The 16,543-nt window shown below is 46.0% G+C and overlaps 1 protein-coding gene across 5 annotated transcripts in view; it reads left to right on the top strand.

Annotated features, from left to right (window-relative positions):
* The window catches only part of ZFAND4 (zinc finger AN1-type containing 4), an 87,785-nt gene that overhangs the window by 56,469 nt on the left and 14,773 nt on the right, over positions 1–16,543 (top strand). For 4 of the 5 annotated variants that reach the window (XM_073685680.1, XM_073685683.1, XM_073685681.1 and 1 more), the window contains one exon: positions 14,069–14,123. In XM_073685680.1, the coding sequence (XP_073541781.1) occupies positions 14,069–14,123 (55 nt within the window). The remainder of the gene's footprint in view (positions 1–14,068; positions 14,124–16,543) is intronic. The other variant, XM_073685682.1, reaches the window with a different exon arrangement.

Raw genomic sequence — 16,543 nt, forward strand, 5'->3', positions numbered from 1 at the left:
TGTTGAGCGCTGTCCGACATCGATAGCACCACCTTTGGATCAAGGCAACCTAACATGTCCGCCTGCATCTTCCTCACAGACCGGCAGTTTGCCGGGGACACCCTTATCAACCCCGTCTAAGCACAATAGCCAGCCCTCGGTCCCTCAGATGTGGACAAGTAAAAGACCATTTCCTCCTAGCCATGAGAAAGCTAAGAGGTTGAATTTCACCATCTGCAAGTTCTTGGCTACAGAAATGCTGCCTTTCCGCCTGGTGGACACAGAGGATTTTCGAGACCTTATGTCCGTCGCAGTGCCCCAGTACCAGATGCCCAGTCGGCACTACTTCTCAAAGAAAGGTGTGCCTGCGCTCCACCAGCATGTCGCACACAACATCACCGCTTCTTTGAGAAACTCTGTGTGTGACAGGGTGCATTTCACCACAGACACTTGGACGAGTAGGCATGGACAGGGGCGTTACATGTCGCTGACTGGGCACTGGGTAACTATGGTGACAGCAGGACAAGGGGCTGCTGTCCAAGTCTTGCCGTCCCCACGAGTTGTGCGTCAATCCTCTTTATGTCATTTTTCCTCCACTGCTTCTGCCTCCTCAACCTCCTCTCGGTCTTCCACCTGCACCCAAAGCCTGTCTGGTCATGCCACAAGCTTTCTAACTGCGCAGAAGGGATCCTGCACACCTCCTTACTATGCTGGCAGTAGGGCTCAACGTCATCAGGCGGTTTTTACATTGAAATGTCTGGGAAATGTGAGTCACACAGCTGAGGAGTTGTGGTCAGCTCTGGAGAACCAATTTCATGAATGGTTGTCTCCACTGGACCTGAAACCAGGGAAGGCCGTGTGCGACAATGCTGCAAACCTGGGTGCGGCCCTTCGCCGGGGCAATGTCACACACGTGCCTTGTATGGCTCACGTGTTGAGCCTGGTTGTCCAGCAATTTTTAGCCCACTATCCCAGACTAGATGGCCTTCTGCAGAGGGCACGGTCGCTGTGTGCTCACTTCCGCCGTTCGCATCCCGCAGCTCAGCGACTTACATCTCTACAGAAGTCGTTGGGCCTGCCACTTCACCGGCTAAAATGCGATGTGCCTACCCAGTGGAATTCAACTCTGCACATGTTGCAGCGACTGTGGCAGCACCGACAAGCCCTGGTGCAATACGTTCTGACGTATAGCCTGGGCCAACGAGATTCAGAGGTGGGGCAAATCACGCTGGAGGAGTGGTCTCAGATCAGGGACCTATGCACCCTTCTGCACAGTTTTGAAATGGCGATGAAGATGTTTAGTGCTGACGATGCCATTATCAGCATGACTATTCCGGTGATTTACATGCTGGAGCACATGTTAAACAGAATTCGGAGTCAGGTGGTGGCACAAGAGGAGGTGGAGGAAGTAGAGGAGGAGGAGTTGTATGCGGAAGGGCTAACATCTGCAAGGTCCAGACGGTCGGCAGCACCAAGGCGGCAGGCATGTGAGGGTGGGGGAGATGGTTTTACCAGGGCGCATGGTAGCAGCCAAACTAGTGAGGAAGGTGCAGGAGCCCAGGAAGAAGTGGAGGACGAACTGATGGAAGACTCATCAGATGAGGGAGACCTTGATCACATTTCTGTTGTGCGAGGTTGGGGGGAGAGGACAGAGGAAGGAAGCATGATTGTTACCTCGCCACCAACACAACAGGGACTTGGTGCTCCTGGATGCGCAACACACATGAGTGCCTTCTTGCTGCACTACCTGCAACATGACCCTCGAATTGTGAGAATTAGAAATAATCCTGACTACTGGGTTGCCACACTGTTAGATCCCCGGTACAAAAGTAAATTTGCAGAAATTATTCCTGCCATAGAAAGGGATGCACGCATGCAGGAGTATCAGCAGAGACTGTTGCAGAATCTTACATGTGCTTTTCCACAAAATACCAGTGGTGCACGTAGTGAATCTCACAGTTCCAACTTGCCAACCGTGGGACCGTCGAGTGTTCAGCACTCAAACCGTAACAGAACCACAGTATCTGCTGGTAACATCAATTTTGCGGAATCATTTCACCACTTTTTTAGCCCATCCTTTGCAAGGCCACAGGAGACAAGAAGTCTGACACATAGTCAACGCCTAGAGACGATGGTACAGGAGTATCTCCAAGTAAACATTGAAGCCATGACTGTGTCACTGGACCCTTGCTCTTTTTGGGCTTCCAATCTGGATAAATGGCCGAAGCTTGCCACTCACGCCTTGGAGATCTTGTCATGCCCCGCAGCCAGCGTTCTCTCTGAACGTGTGTTCAGCGCTGCTGGTGGTGTGCTGACAGATAAGCGCACGCGGCTCTCCACTGATAATGTAGACAGACTCACGTTCATAAAGATGAACAAATCATGGATCCGAAACGACTTTTCTACCCCTGTGTCATCCTGGGGAGAGTAAAAGCTTGATGATTGGTTAAAATCACCCTACCAACCGTTTTAAGCTTTCAAATTACTAATCATCTTTATCTGTATCTTGACTGGAAAATAATTTGGGCTTTGTAGCAGTGTGCAGCACTGATCCTATTAGGCCATCTATACTAAAGCTTCACCAGATTTAAAATTAAAAATAATTTTTAGCTGCATCTAGCCCGGAAAATAATTTTGGGGCTCCGAGATGCGCAAGGCACATAAGTGCCTTCTTGCTGCACTACCTGCAGCATGACCCTCATATTGTCAGAATTCGAAGTAATCATGACTACTGGGTTGCCACACTCTTAGATCCCCCAAACTTTTCGATCAACCTTTTCATTTTAATAAAGACCAAAAAAATGGTCATTTTTGAAATTATAAGCATTAGCAGGTTGTTAGAAACTGAAATCAAACAGTTTTCAACTCAAAACTTTATTCTAGGTGATGTTACATTTTCACATAGGACCCCTTGTTCGAAAGGAGCTTCTGAACTCTCTCGTCCATTGAATTTGTCAGGTTTTGGATGGTTTCTGCTTCAATTGTTTTGCATGAGGACAGAATACCCTCCCAGAGCTGTTGCTTAGATGTGAACTGCCTCCCGCCATCATAGACACTCCTTTTAATGATGCTCCAAAGGTTCTGAATGGGGTAGAGGTCAGGGGAGCATGGGGGTCACACCATAAGTTTGTCCCCTTTTATGCCCATATCAGCCAGAGATGCAGATGTTTTATGTGCAGCATGAGATGGTGCATTATCATGCAGAAAAATGATCTTGCTGTGAAATACCCGGTTCTTCTTCTTGAACCATGGCAGGAAGTGCTGTTTGAGAAAATCCACATACATTATGGAGTTCATCTTTAGCGCCTTCAGGGATCCTAAAGGGGCCGACAATCTCTCTCCCCATGATTCCAGCCCAAAACATTACTCCACCTCCTCCTTGTTGGCGCTGTAGCCGTGTTTGCGTGGGGTGTCCATCAACCAGCCATCCTCCACTCCATCCATCTGGACCATCGAGCGCTGCACGGCACTCATCCGTGAACAAAACAGTTTTGAAATCAGTCTTCATGTAATGTTTGGCCCACTGGAGCCGTTTCTGCTTGTGTGAAGTGGATAGAGGAGGTCGACAGGATGGCGCATGCACAGCTGCAAACCTCTGAAGGACCCTGCATCTTGTTGTTCGGGGGACGTTGGAGGCACAAGCAGCTTCAAAAACTTGTCTGCTGCTATGACAAGGCTTTTTTGCCGCTGCTCTTTCAACCTGACGTAATTGCCTGTAGGAAAGAGTCCTCAATTTGCCCTTATCAGCACGCACACGTGTGTACTGTGAATCAGCTACATACTTCTTGATTGCCAAGACACTTCATCCTGATCATCGCACAATGTTGATTGTAGTCATGCCTTGACCTAAACACTCCACAATTTGTTGCTTCTCAGCAGCCGACACATCCTTTTTCTTTCCCATTTTGGCAGAAAATGTAGGCTGCTTAATAATGTGAGAGAGCCTTCTTAAGTAGTCTTGCCTTTCATTGGACACACCTGCCAAACTAATTAGCACAGGTGTCTGCAATTGCTTACAGTGATATAAAGAGCCCTGACACACATCACCATCAATGAGTTTAACTGACAAACAAACAAATTCTTCCCTTATCACTCCTAAACACTTTTTGCATAATAATTTGGAACGCAGTGTACATGTGCTTTTCCACAAAACACCAGTGGTTCACGTAGTGAATCTTACAGTTCTAACTTGCCAACCGTGGTCTGTATGGAGTTGTTCAATAAAGGGCCCAAAATTAAGATAACATAGATGGGAGAGGTCTCTATGAATAGGAATTCCTAAGTATTTGATACCCTGTGAGGGCCAGGCAAAGGGAAAGTTGGACTGGATGGAATCCTATATGGATTTGGGGAGGGAGACATCGAGGGCCTCAGACTTCGCTGCATTGATTTTAAAATTTTACCATGTAACAAAGTGATCTATTTCAGCCATAACAGCATGGATGGATATATGTGATTGAGTGATATATACTAGGACATCATCAGCAAATAGAGAGCACTTGTACTCTGTGCCTCCCACCTCAATCCACCTAATATTGGGGTTATGGCGAATTGATGAGAGCAGGTGCTCCGTCACTAGGATGTATAAGAGAGGGGACAGAGAACATCCCTGCCTTGTCCCATTGGTGATTGTGAAAGGTGATGAAAATGTTCTGATGCGCCCCCTGGGCCTTGGGACACCCGGAGCCGGACCCTTTTTGGTGGATGCTGGTGGTTGTAGTCTCCGTGGCGGCGACCCGGTTCCGTGGCTCAGGGCGGTCAAACCAGTGGCGGAACTATTTATGTGGTTTTGATGTTTAAATGTCCGACTACGCCACCCGTGGATTGCGGTCAGAGTGAACCGCCGCTCCAGGGCAGACCGCTGAGGCTGGTGTTGTGGGTGCAGCAGAGCGTAGCATAACTCCCCACGGGAGGAGTATAGCCTCAGGGCAGTGTATGCGGAGGATGGGGGTGATGGTGCAGGGCAGCAGCAGTAACGACACGGAGTCAGTGATGCAGTTCAGGGCCTTTACTCACAGTTCTTATTATCCAGACCACGTCTGCAGGTAACGGCTGCCCACGTCGTACTGTGCTCACCAGGTGAGGGGCTCAGACAACTCCCAGATAACTTTGGAGCACTTCACAGGACCCCCTTTGTGTGTCCTTTGTCTGGCCTTTCTTACCAACACTTCTGTCCGGCTGCCTCGGGCCTCCTCTTGGTAAACTTGGCGCCAGTTTCCCTGACCCTATGTGGTGCCTTCCTAGCGGGTGTAGCGAGGGGCTGCGCCACATAAAATGTCAGAGCCTCCGGTTTCTAGCTGAGGGTTGTTTCCTGCCTCCACTAGTTCGGGGACCGGTCTCCCCCTTTGGCCTGACCCCTCCACGCAGGTGGATTCGGGCGTGCGGTGGCGACTCGCCCGTCCGCACCCCTGGGATCCCTTCATTCCTCGTTCCTGGAGCCTTCTCCGCTCCTCTTCCTTCCTTCTCCCTCTTCCAGGCCTGGGCCTCTGTTACTAGGCCCGCCTCCGGAGCAGAGCTCATGCAGAGCCCCTGCTCCCTGCCACTTCTGCTCAGACTTCTCTGCACTGAACTAAGATGGTGCCCACCTTTTATACTCCCTTCTCAATGCACCCAGGAACTGCTTCCTCCCTGCTCCTGCACTACAGGGTTCCCCTTCCTCAGTGTTCCCTCCCCCCACTCCAGCCAGGGACAGGGACTGTCGTGCCCATCTCAGGGGCATATTGGTCGCCCTGCCCCACGGCAATGTGGTGTAATGCATGCAGGTGTCGGGTCCTGATCCACACTCCATCCTTACCTGAGAGTGAGATATCACACCTCTGGGTGAGGTGCAATACGTCTGTAGCAACCGAGCCCTCAGGGTGCTACAGTTCCATTTATCTTCAGCCTAGGTGACGTATTGCGATACAGGGCCGTGATTTTGGCTATAAAAGGGTCCCCTAGACCCCTACCCCAAGCTTTTTAAGAGAATCATATATGGCGTGCCAGGAGACTCTATGGAATGCTTTCTCAGCATCCAACGAGAGTATCTAATTACAAATTTTTAACTGCATCTAGCCCAGGAAATACTTTGTGCCTAGTAGCAGTGTCTGCTAGTCAGCGGATTATCCCGGCTGTTAAGCAAGCTACACCACCTGTAGTTTAGACACTTAATTTTTTCAAAGGAAATGATTCGGGACCATGGGATACTTAGTGAAGAGCATCAGGAGGCACCCCAAGGCATAGGGGCTGGGACTGGCAGTAGGATGCCTTGCGGTGGACAGCCGAGCTCGATCCTTATAAAAGCTTTTTAACTGCAGCAGCTTTAGTGGACGCTACTGGAGCTGGAATTACCGCGGCTGCTGGCATGAGACTTGCCCTCCAATAGATCCTTGTAAATGGATTTAAAGTGTATTCATTCAAATTAGAGAGACAATTTAAATTAAAAAGCTTAGAGCTGCCTCCACCACAGGGGGGCTCGCTCGACCCACCAGCGGACAGGCACCAGTATTGGGAGAGGGGGGCTGGCCGTCAGGGTTCACCGCGGCTCTGGCACAAACCCGGCGACACGGAGGTGGCACGGGCAGGAGCGGACTGGCCGTGTCGGCTTCTCACTTTTTGGATTTTAGAAGGGCATGACATGCCTATATCTGTGTCTCCCCCTCCTTTTACTCCTCCACCTCTTTTCTTTTCGCATGACTATATGTACTTGTCACTTTTCCATGTGTTAGTTGTGTCTTCTGAGCAGTTTGTCAGCTTTTGGACACCTTTGAAGGTGTTTTCTATGTGTTTCTATGTGTTTTTGTTTGCCTGCCATTGGTTTTAACGGTGTTCGAAGGTGTTCGACGAACACACGGGTGTTCGACGAACCGAACCGAACTCGAACACTACGGGGGTGGCTCAACACTATTCCTCAGTTCGTATCCAGATCCGTGACCCGCTAGTAATTTCCTGAACAGAGTTCTCCCTACCATAGGCGTTTCCATCCCTACCGCTGATTCCCAGGTTGTCAAAAAGATCAAAGTGGAGGGAGTTCCCGTCATACTCATCGCACTGGACTGGCCTAGAAGACCCTGGTACGCAGAGGTAATCAACCTCCTCGCGGACACTCCAGGGGCCCCTCTTCCACCAGAATTCTCAGTCGCTCAATTTAACGGCATGGCTGTTTTGAAGCCGCAGTTCTGAAGGCTGCCGGTTTTTCTGATCAGGTCATTCAGACCATGATCAAGGCAAGAAAACCTTCTCTCATTTACCACCGGGTCTGGAAAGCCTTTTCCCGCTGGTGCGACACTAACCGGACCACTCCGATTGGTTTTTCATCTACCATCCATTTTGTCCTGACACAGCACCCGCCCTTCTTTACTATTGTATTGAGTTTCGTTATGGTTTGTTCTACTGTGTTATATCCAAGTTGCTTCTCGTACTGCTTTTTCACTAACTGATTGATTAGCTTCGTGACAGTTGGTGGGTATATACTGCTGGGAGGAGCCAAGTATTTTTTCATGGTGTCAACCTCCTAGTTGCAGCAGCATACACCCATGGTTTTCTGTGTCCGCCAATGAATACTCCGAGATTTTACGGTAGGTACCCAAAATCAAATTTTTTAATATATAGTGCAGTGGGTTATGTAACAGGTTGTTAAAGCGTTTCATTTAAATTTTTTTTTTTGTAATTCAACAGTACAAGCAATATGCAATAGGTGCAATATGCCTCTTACTCCACCTATCTACCTATCTATATCACCGTGTTTTTGTGCGACGCAGAAAAGGTGAACGGATGGACTCTACATGCCTGGTTCCCACTGTGAAGCATGGAGGAGGAGGTGTGATGGTGTGGGGGTGCTTTGCTGGTGACACTGCATTTATTCAAAATTGAAGGCATACTGAACCAGCATGGCTACCACGGCATCTTGCAGCGGCATGCTATTCCATCCGATTTGCGTTTAGTTGGACCATCATTTATTTTTCAACAGGACAATGACCCCAAACACACCTCCAGGCTGTGTAAGGGCTATTTGACTAAGAAGGAGAGTGATGGGGTGCTATGCCAGATGACCTGGCCTCCACAGTCACCAGACCTGAACCCAATCGAGATGGTTTGGGGTGAGCTGGACCGCAGAGTGAAGGCAAAAGGGCCAACAAGTGCTAAGCATCTCTGGGAACTCCTTCAAGATTGTTGGAAGACCATTTCCGGTGACTACCTCTTGAAGCTGATCAAGAGAATGCCAAGAGTGTGCAAAGCAGTCAAAGCAAAAGGTGGCTACTTTGAAAAATTTAGAATATAAGACATATTTTCAGTTGTTTCACACTTTTTTGTTAAATATATAATTCCACATGTGTTAATTCATAGTTTTGATGCCTTCAGTGTGAATGTACAATTTTTGTAGTCATGAAAATACAGAAAATCTTTCAATGAGAAGGTGTGTCCAAACTTTTGGTCTGTAATAAATATATATATATATTATATACTGGGGGGGGGGGGGTTTAACTCTTTCAAAGGGCATGGTTTTATGGGAACGACAGATGGGAGAGACGTCATTCCCCACACCTCCACCACAGGATGTGGCTGAGCAACGTTTAACCCCTTAATAACATCTGACGTACTAATACGCGTCTGTGCCCTGGGACTTAAGAGCCAGACCCGTATTAGTACGTCATCGCGATCGCGCGCGCACACAGGCTGTGCGGGCGCGATCGCCGCCGGGTGTCAGCTGATAGTACCGGGTGTCAGCTGTGACAATGTGCAGGGAGCGGTCACGCACCGCTCCCAGCACATTAACCCCCGCGATGCTGCGATCGAAGTCGATCGCGGCATTGCGGGGGCAAGGGGAGGTGATCGGCGATACTCGCCTCCTCTTCTGGCTTCCAGCGCAGTCTGCAAAGGCTTCCCAGGTGTTGCCATGACGACCCGATGTCGTCATGACAACATCCGGGTCACCAGAGAGCAGGAAGATTGCTTGGACATGCGCAGTGCATCTCCAAGCAATCTTCACACTGTGCACTTCTGACAGCCTTCATGGCATAGGGATGGTGCTCCATTCCTGTGCCATGCAGGCGATCAGAAAAAAAAAAGTGAAAGTCCCAGAGTGGGACAAAGTAATAAAGTGTATAAACTGTGTGAAAGTGGAGAAAAAAAAAAAAAAAAAAATGTGCAAAAATATTATAAAAAAATAAAAAAAATAATACACCAAAAATAAAAATATAATGTACCCATCAATAAATATTATTATAAAAAAAATAAAAAAAAAACAATAAAAGTACACATATTTGGTATCGCCGCGTCCGGAACAACCTGACCTATAAAACTGTCCCACTAGTTAACCCCTTCAGTGAACACGGTAAAAAAAAAACAAGCCAAAAACAATGCTTTATCACCATACCGCCAAACAAAAAGTGGAATAACACGCGATCAAAAAGACGCATATAAATAAAAATGATACCGCTGAAAACGTCATCTCGTCCCACAAAAAACAAGCCGCCATATAGCTCCATCAGCCGAAAAATAAAAAAGTTATAGCTCTCAGAATAAAGCGATACTAAAAAATATTTTTTTCTATAAAATAGCTTTTATTGTGTATAAGCGCCAAAACATAGAAAAATGATACAAATGTGGTACCGCTGTAAACGTACTGACCCGAAGAGTAAAGCTGCCTCATCAATTTTACCACACGCGGAACAGAATAAAAAAAAATAAAAATAAAAAAAATAAATAAATTCCTGAATTGTTGGTTTTTGTTTATTCTGCCTCCCAAAAATCGGAATAGAAAGCGATCAAAAAATGTCACGTGCCTGAAAATGGCACCAATAACAACGTCAAGTCATCCCGCAAAAAACGAGCCGTCACATGACTGTCTGCCAAAATCTGGAAAAATTATAGCTCTCAAAATATGGCGATGCAAAAACTAGATTTTACAAAAAATGCGTCTTTTAGTGTGTGACAGCTGTCAGTCATAAAAACCCCATATGATTCTGGCATTGCTGTAATCACACCGACCCGAAGAATAAAGTCGTCTAATCACTTATACCGCACAAGGAATGGCGTCAAAAAAACTCTTGAGTTAGGATTGGGCTAGGGTTAGGGTTGTGCTGGGGCTAGGGTTGTGCTGGGGCTAGGGTTGTGCTGGGGCTAGGGTTGTGCTGGGGCTAGGGCTGGGGTTGGGATTTTTTTCAAAAGTAAGAAAAAAAGATGACGATATGGCGACTAGTGTTGAGAGCAAGTGCTCGCTACTTGAGTTTGCATCGGGTGCTCTGGTATGCATTTAGTATCGTGGGTATTTGAGTGACATGCTCGAGTCTCTGCCCCATATGCTTCGCGGCCAAAAAACTTTACGGGGATTGCCTGCCATGCACGAGCGATCCCCGCATGTTTTTTTTTGGGTGTATAATAACCGTGAAACATGCGGAGCAGGGACTCGAGCATGTCACTCGAGCACACGCTGTACATGGTGCATACCTGAGTACCCGATGCAAACTCAAGTAGCGAGCACTTGCGCTCAAGAATAATGACAACTTATTCAATATGATGACCTAATGTAAACAAATAATGTGCCGTACCTCTGGGTTCAAAATGTTCACTATACACCTTAATAAAATCCTTGAGGGGTATAGTTTCCAAAATGGGGACACTTGTGGGGGAGCTCCACTGTTTAGGCACATCACGGGCTCTCCAAACGCGACATGGTGTCCGCTAACAAATTGAATGGAAAATCGGCTCAAATTGTTAGCGGACGCCATGTTGCGTTTGGAGAGCCCCTGTGTGCCCAAACATTGGAGCTCCCCCACAAGTGACCCCATTTTGGAAACTAGACCCCCCAAGGCACCTATCTAGATGCATAGTGAGCACTTAGAACCCCCAGGTGCTTCACAAATTGATTCGTAAAAATGAAAAAGTGAAAATAAAACACTTTTTCATTGTTACGAATCAATTTGTGAAGCACCTGGGGTTCCAAGTGCTCACTATGAATCTAGATAGGTGCCTTGGGGGTCTAGTTTCCAAAATGGGGTCACTTGTGGGGGAGCTCCAATGTTTGGGCACACAGGGACTCTCTAAATGCAACATGGTATCCGCTAACAAATTGAATGGAAAATCGGCTCAAATTGTTAGCGGACACCACATTGCGTTTGGAGAGCCCCTGTGTGCCCAAACATTGGAGCTCCCCCACAAGTGACCCCATTTTGGAAACTAGACCCCCCAAGGCACCTATCTAGATGCATAGTGAGCACTTGGAACCCTCAGGTGCTTCACAAATTGATTCATACAAATGAAAAAGTGGTTTTTTTTTTCACTTTTTCATTGTTACGAATCAATTTGTGAAGCACCTGGGGTTCCAAGTGCTCACTATGAATCTAGATAGGTGCCTTGGGGGGTCTAGTTTCCAAAATGGCGTCACTTGTGGGGGAGCTCCAATGTTTGGGCACACAGGGGCTCTCCAAACACAACATGGCGTCCGCTAATTATTCAAGCAAATTTTACAATCCAAAAGTCAAATGGCGCTCCTTCCCTTCCGAGCCCTGCCGTGCGCCCAAACAGTATTTTTTCCCCAAATATTGGGTATCTGCGTGCCCAGGGGAAATTGCACAACAAATTTTGGGGTCCATTTTTTCTTGCTACCCCTGTGAAAATAAAAAAAATTGGGTCTAAAGTAACATTTTTGTGAAAAAAGTTAAATGTTCATTTTTTTTCTTCCACATTCAAAAAATTCCTGTGAAGCACCTGAAGGGTTAATAAAGTTCTTGAATGTGGTTTTGAGCACCTTGAGGGGTTCAGTTTTTAGAATGGTGTCACTTTTGGGTATTTTCTGTCATAAAGACCTCTCAAAGTGACTTCAAATGTGATGTGGTCCCTAAAAAAATGGTTTTGTAAATTTTGTTGGAAAAATGAGAAATCGCTGGTCAACTTTTAACCCTTATAGCTCCCTAACAAAAAAAAATTTTGGTTCCAAAATTGTGCTGATGTAAAGTAGACATGTGGGAAATGTTATTTATTAACTCTTTTGTGTGACATATCGCTCTGATTTCAGGGCTTAAAAATTCAAATTTTGAAAATTGCAAAATTTTCAAAATTTTCGCCAAATTTCCGTTTTTTTCACAAATAAACGCAAGTGATATCGAAGAAATTTTTCCACAATCATGAAGTACAATATGTCACAAAAAAACAGTCTCAGAATCAGGGGGATCCGTTGAAGCGTTCCAGAGTAATTACCTCATAAAGTGACAGTGGTCAGAATTGTAAAAATTGGCCCGGTCATTAACGTGCAAACCACCCGCGGGGCTTAAGGGGTTAAAATGTTCAGTCCTGTTTTTTTTTTTTTTTTTTTTTTTTTTCCCTTTTCTCTGTTGGGTTTGGAGTGGCAAAGACTTCTGACTGGAAGGCAACAGCTATCGTTTCTTTAGTTTTGCCAATAAGGCTGTGTTTATTTTTGCTGGAGCTGCAGGGCTTTATGCGACAAAAAGCATGCAGGGAAAACACGGTTCCTGAGTCTACTTCTAACACACACACACACACACACACACACACACACACACACACACACACACACACACACCTCAAAAAAATAAAGGGAACACTCAAATAACACATCCTAGATCTGAACGCATCTGAGGATCTCACCTCGGTACCTATATGGCAGTCAGGCTACCTCTGGCAAACACATGGAGGGCTGTACGGCCCTCCAAAGAAATGCCACCCCACACCATTACTGACCCACTGCCAAACCAGTCATGCTGAAGGATGTTGCAGGCAGCAGATCGCTCTCCACGGCATCTCCAGACTCGCACATGTGCTCAGTGTGAACCTTCTTTCATCAGTGAAGAGCACAGGGCGCCAGTGGCGACTTTGCCAATCCTGGTGTTCTGTGGCAAATGCCAAGCGTACTGCACGGTGTTGGGCTGTGAGCACAACCCCTATCTGTGGACGTTGGGCCCTCATACCACCCTCATGGAGTCAGTTTCTAACAGTTTGTGCAGACACATGCACATTTGTGGCCTGCTGGAGGTCATTTTGCAGGGCTCTGGCAGTGCTCCTCCTTGCAAAAAGGCAGAGGTAGCAGTCCTGCTTCTGGGTTGTTGCCCTCCTACGGCCCCCTGCACGTCTCCTGGTGTACTGGCCTGTCTCCTGGTAGCGCCTCCAGACTCTACGCTGACCGACACAGCAAACCTTGCTACCACAAGTGTGAAAGCACAACCAACATTCAAAAGTGACCAAAACATCAGCCAGAAAGCATTGGTACTGAGATGGGGTCTGTGGTCCCCACATGCAGAGCCACTCCTTTGATGGTGTCTTGATAATTGCCAATAATTTCCATCTAAGTTTGATCTACTTCGGATAGATATATATATATATATATATATATATATATATATATATATATATATATATATATATATATATATATATATATATATATATATATATATATATATATATATATATATATATATATATATATATATATATATATATATATATATATATATATATATATATAGAGAGAGATTATATTATAATATATATAGAGATTATATTATAATATATATAGAGATTATATTATAATATATATAGAGATTATATTATAATATATCTAGAGATTATATTATAATATATCTAGAGATTATATTATAATATATCTAGAGATTATATTATAATATATCTAGAGATTATATTATAATATATCTATCATGCAGGCAGAAAGTTCATTGCTTCTAGTTCACATTGATTAGCAACCTGTGTGACACATACCTCCCCTCATATATCATACCAGTGACTGTCCACAATACATATATTGTATATATTTTCTATTTCTCATACACACGGATCGCAAAAAAACCTGAGTACATGTTCTATCCACGAAAAACACTGTTGGAACACATGTGAAACACTGATGTCTGAGTAAGCCCTTAGCTAACACAGAAAAACGAGGAAGCAGCACCTTCATGCATTATTTGGTCGGTCCATTATTTTAAATGTGTGCCAGGTAATGCTCAATCTCTCCAATGGCATAGCTGCCCGAATACTTATAATATATAGTGGGTTTTTTTTTCTCACACCAAATTGCATAGTTGTGTCCATACATATTGTCTCATGAAGCTGTTTTTCTTGTCATTCTCTTTTACAGACACCTCATAGACTTGGACCGAGTGTGATCAATACAAGCTGTGGAAGAGGTACAGGTAAAAGAATCAAGTTTAACTTTTTAGTTGTTTTTCAGGTCTTAGTTTTCTTACAAACTAAAGATCCAGTAACTAATCTATATAGATTAGTAAATATACATGAAAAAAATATTTAGTTGGTATCTACATCTATCGATCTTTATATTATCTTGTATGTGTGGATAAATATATAATTATGTAAACATGGACAAAATTGTTCGTACCCTTATGTTAAAGAAGGCAAAAACCACAATGGTCACCTAAATAACTTTGAAACTGACAAAAGTAATTCTCAGTTTAAATTGACTGAATGTTACGTAATGAGCAATCCAGACATTGTATTTTTGTGGTTCAACAGAAAAATACAGAGACAAAAAATATATAAACATATGATATGTTATGTTCTATTTATTTTTTCCAATTCTCCACGACAGCACCCAAGGAGAGGGGGATCCGCCCCAAGGACCGGAAACCCTACAGGTTTAAAAGGCGGAGACCTCTGCCATGCCTCAGTGGTTTCCTGTCCTTGAGGAGACCCTACAGCTCCTCAGGCGCTGCTGGGAGAGAAGAAATTGCCTGAAGCGCTGCAGTGGCTCCCTTGCAGACGTGGTGTCCGGGTCCTCTCCGGGGGAAGCAGGCAGCGCTGCTCCAGATACCGGCCCCTGGATCGGTGAAATTGCCGGTGAGGTCGCGCACAAGGCATCGCTAGGCTGGCGTGACGTCCGTTCCGGGGGCATGGCCTATCGCGGCAAAGTGCTTCCCCGCCGTCGTCTTGCGTCCGGTGGCGCAGTGAATCGCTGGGAGCTGGACAGCGATGGGTCCCGGGGGCACGGCCTAGATTGGTTGGTGCGTCCCCGGGACGGAGCAGGGGTGTCATCTGGATGCATGGCCAGAGAGGCAGAGTGCTTCCCCAGGGAAGACACATGGGCTTGTTTCCGGGGGGAGCAGGAAGAGGATAAAAGCTCACCCCCCCCCCCACCTCCATTCAGTGCTTGCCAGGTTTTCAATGATGGAGGACACAACTCAGCCTGGAGAACCCAGGGAAGCTGCCCCTCCGACCTTGGTAGCCCTGCGTTAGGTGGGGTAAGTCAGGGGTGAAACCCTGGAAAAACCTTATTAAATGTGTCCACGTTCTTCCTATACGTTGCTTAGGAAAACTCAAGTCAGATCTAAGCACAAGGAATGTGCGCTATGCAAATGTAAACTAGACGCTGCCTGCACGAAACGATTATGCAAGGATTGCATTGCGAGAACCTTGTTGTAAGAGTCTCCCTCGTTGATGGATAATGTGTAGTGTTGAGCGAGTATGCTCGGGCCGAGCTACGAGTATTTACAGCTGCTCCCGTGTGCATGATTTGTGACTGTGTGACAGCTTTATTACATGTGAGGAATGTGTAAGAAATAGATATTCCTTACATGTACTAAAACTGTCAAACAGTCGCAAATCATGCACACGGGAGCAATTCAACCATATCACCGAGCAGCTGTAAATACTCGGAGCTTGGCCCGAGCATACTCGGCGAAAGGGTTAACAGAACATACTCGCTCAACACTAATGTGCGATCCATGATTAGAAGCGAAATTAAGTAATCGTTTAAAGGCCGACAGCAGCAAGAGAAGCTAGCGGGAACTCTAGTTCAGAAAACGACGGGGAGGAAGGCTAGCTAGGAAGTTTTGATACAGGTTACACATAGTCATCATCCACTTCAGATAGCGACGAGGACCCCTCATGTTTTCCACCTGAGGAAACTAGTAGGCTAGTGAAAGCTCTTATAGCTACTATGAAAGTGGAAGTGATGAAGGAGCCCAGGTCTGTACAGGATCAAATGTTTGGGGGTCTAGAAAGCTAAAAACATAAGTGTTTTCCAGTTCACAAAATCCAGCTAATCAAAAGGGAATGGTGAAAAACAGACACAGGCTTACAACCCCAAACTGATTAAAAGAAAATACCCTTTCGGCACAGAGGACTCCGAAGTTTGGGACAAGGCACCCAAAATAGATGTGGCAGTATGCAATGTCTCCAGGAGCTCCTCCTTCCCATTTGATGAAGCAGGACTCCTGAAGGACCCTCCTTGATGGGAAAGTGAAGAGTTTTCTGAGAGGAGCTTGGGAGACAGGGGCCGCAGCATTCTAGCCGAACATAGCAGCAACATGCACAGCGAGATCCTTAAGTGTATGGCTTGCTCAATTACAAGACCAGATCCAGAATAAATGCCATAGGGATGAACTGCTAGCATGTCTACCCAATATAGCCAAAGCAGCAGACTTTCTCACTGATGCCTCAGCGGATGCCGTTCGTCTGACAGCCCGAACCTGTGCCCTGTCAAATTCAGCCAGAAGAGCCCTCTGGTTAAAGAACTGGAGAGGCGACTTCAATTCAAAGTCCAGGCTTTGTGGTATTCTCTTCAAGGGAAATATCTCTTCGGATCCACTCTTGCGAG

The sequence above is a fragment of the Phyllobates terribilis genome, unplaced genomic scaffold (genome assembly GCF_046119375.1).
Source record: "Phyllobates terribilis strain yellow unplaced genomic scaffold, ASM4611937v1 Scaffold_5__5_contigs__length_657084704, whole genome shotgun sequence".
NCBI classification, from domain to species: domain Eukaryota; kingdom Metazoa; phylum Chordata; class Amphibia; order Anura; family Dendrobatidae; genus Phyllobates; species Phyllobates terribilis.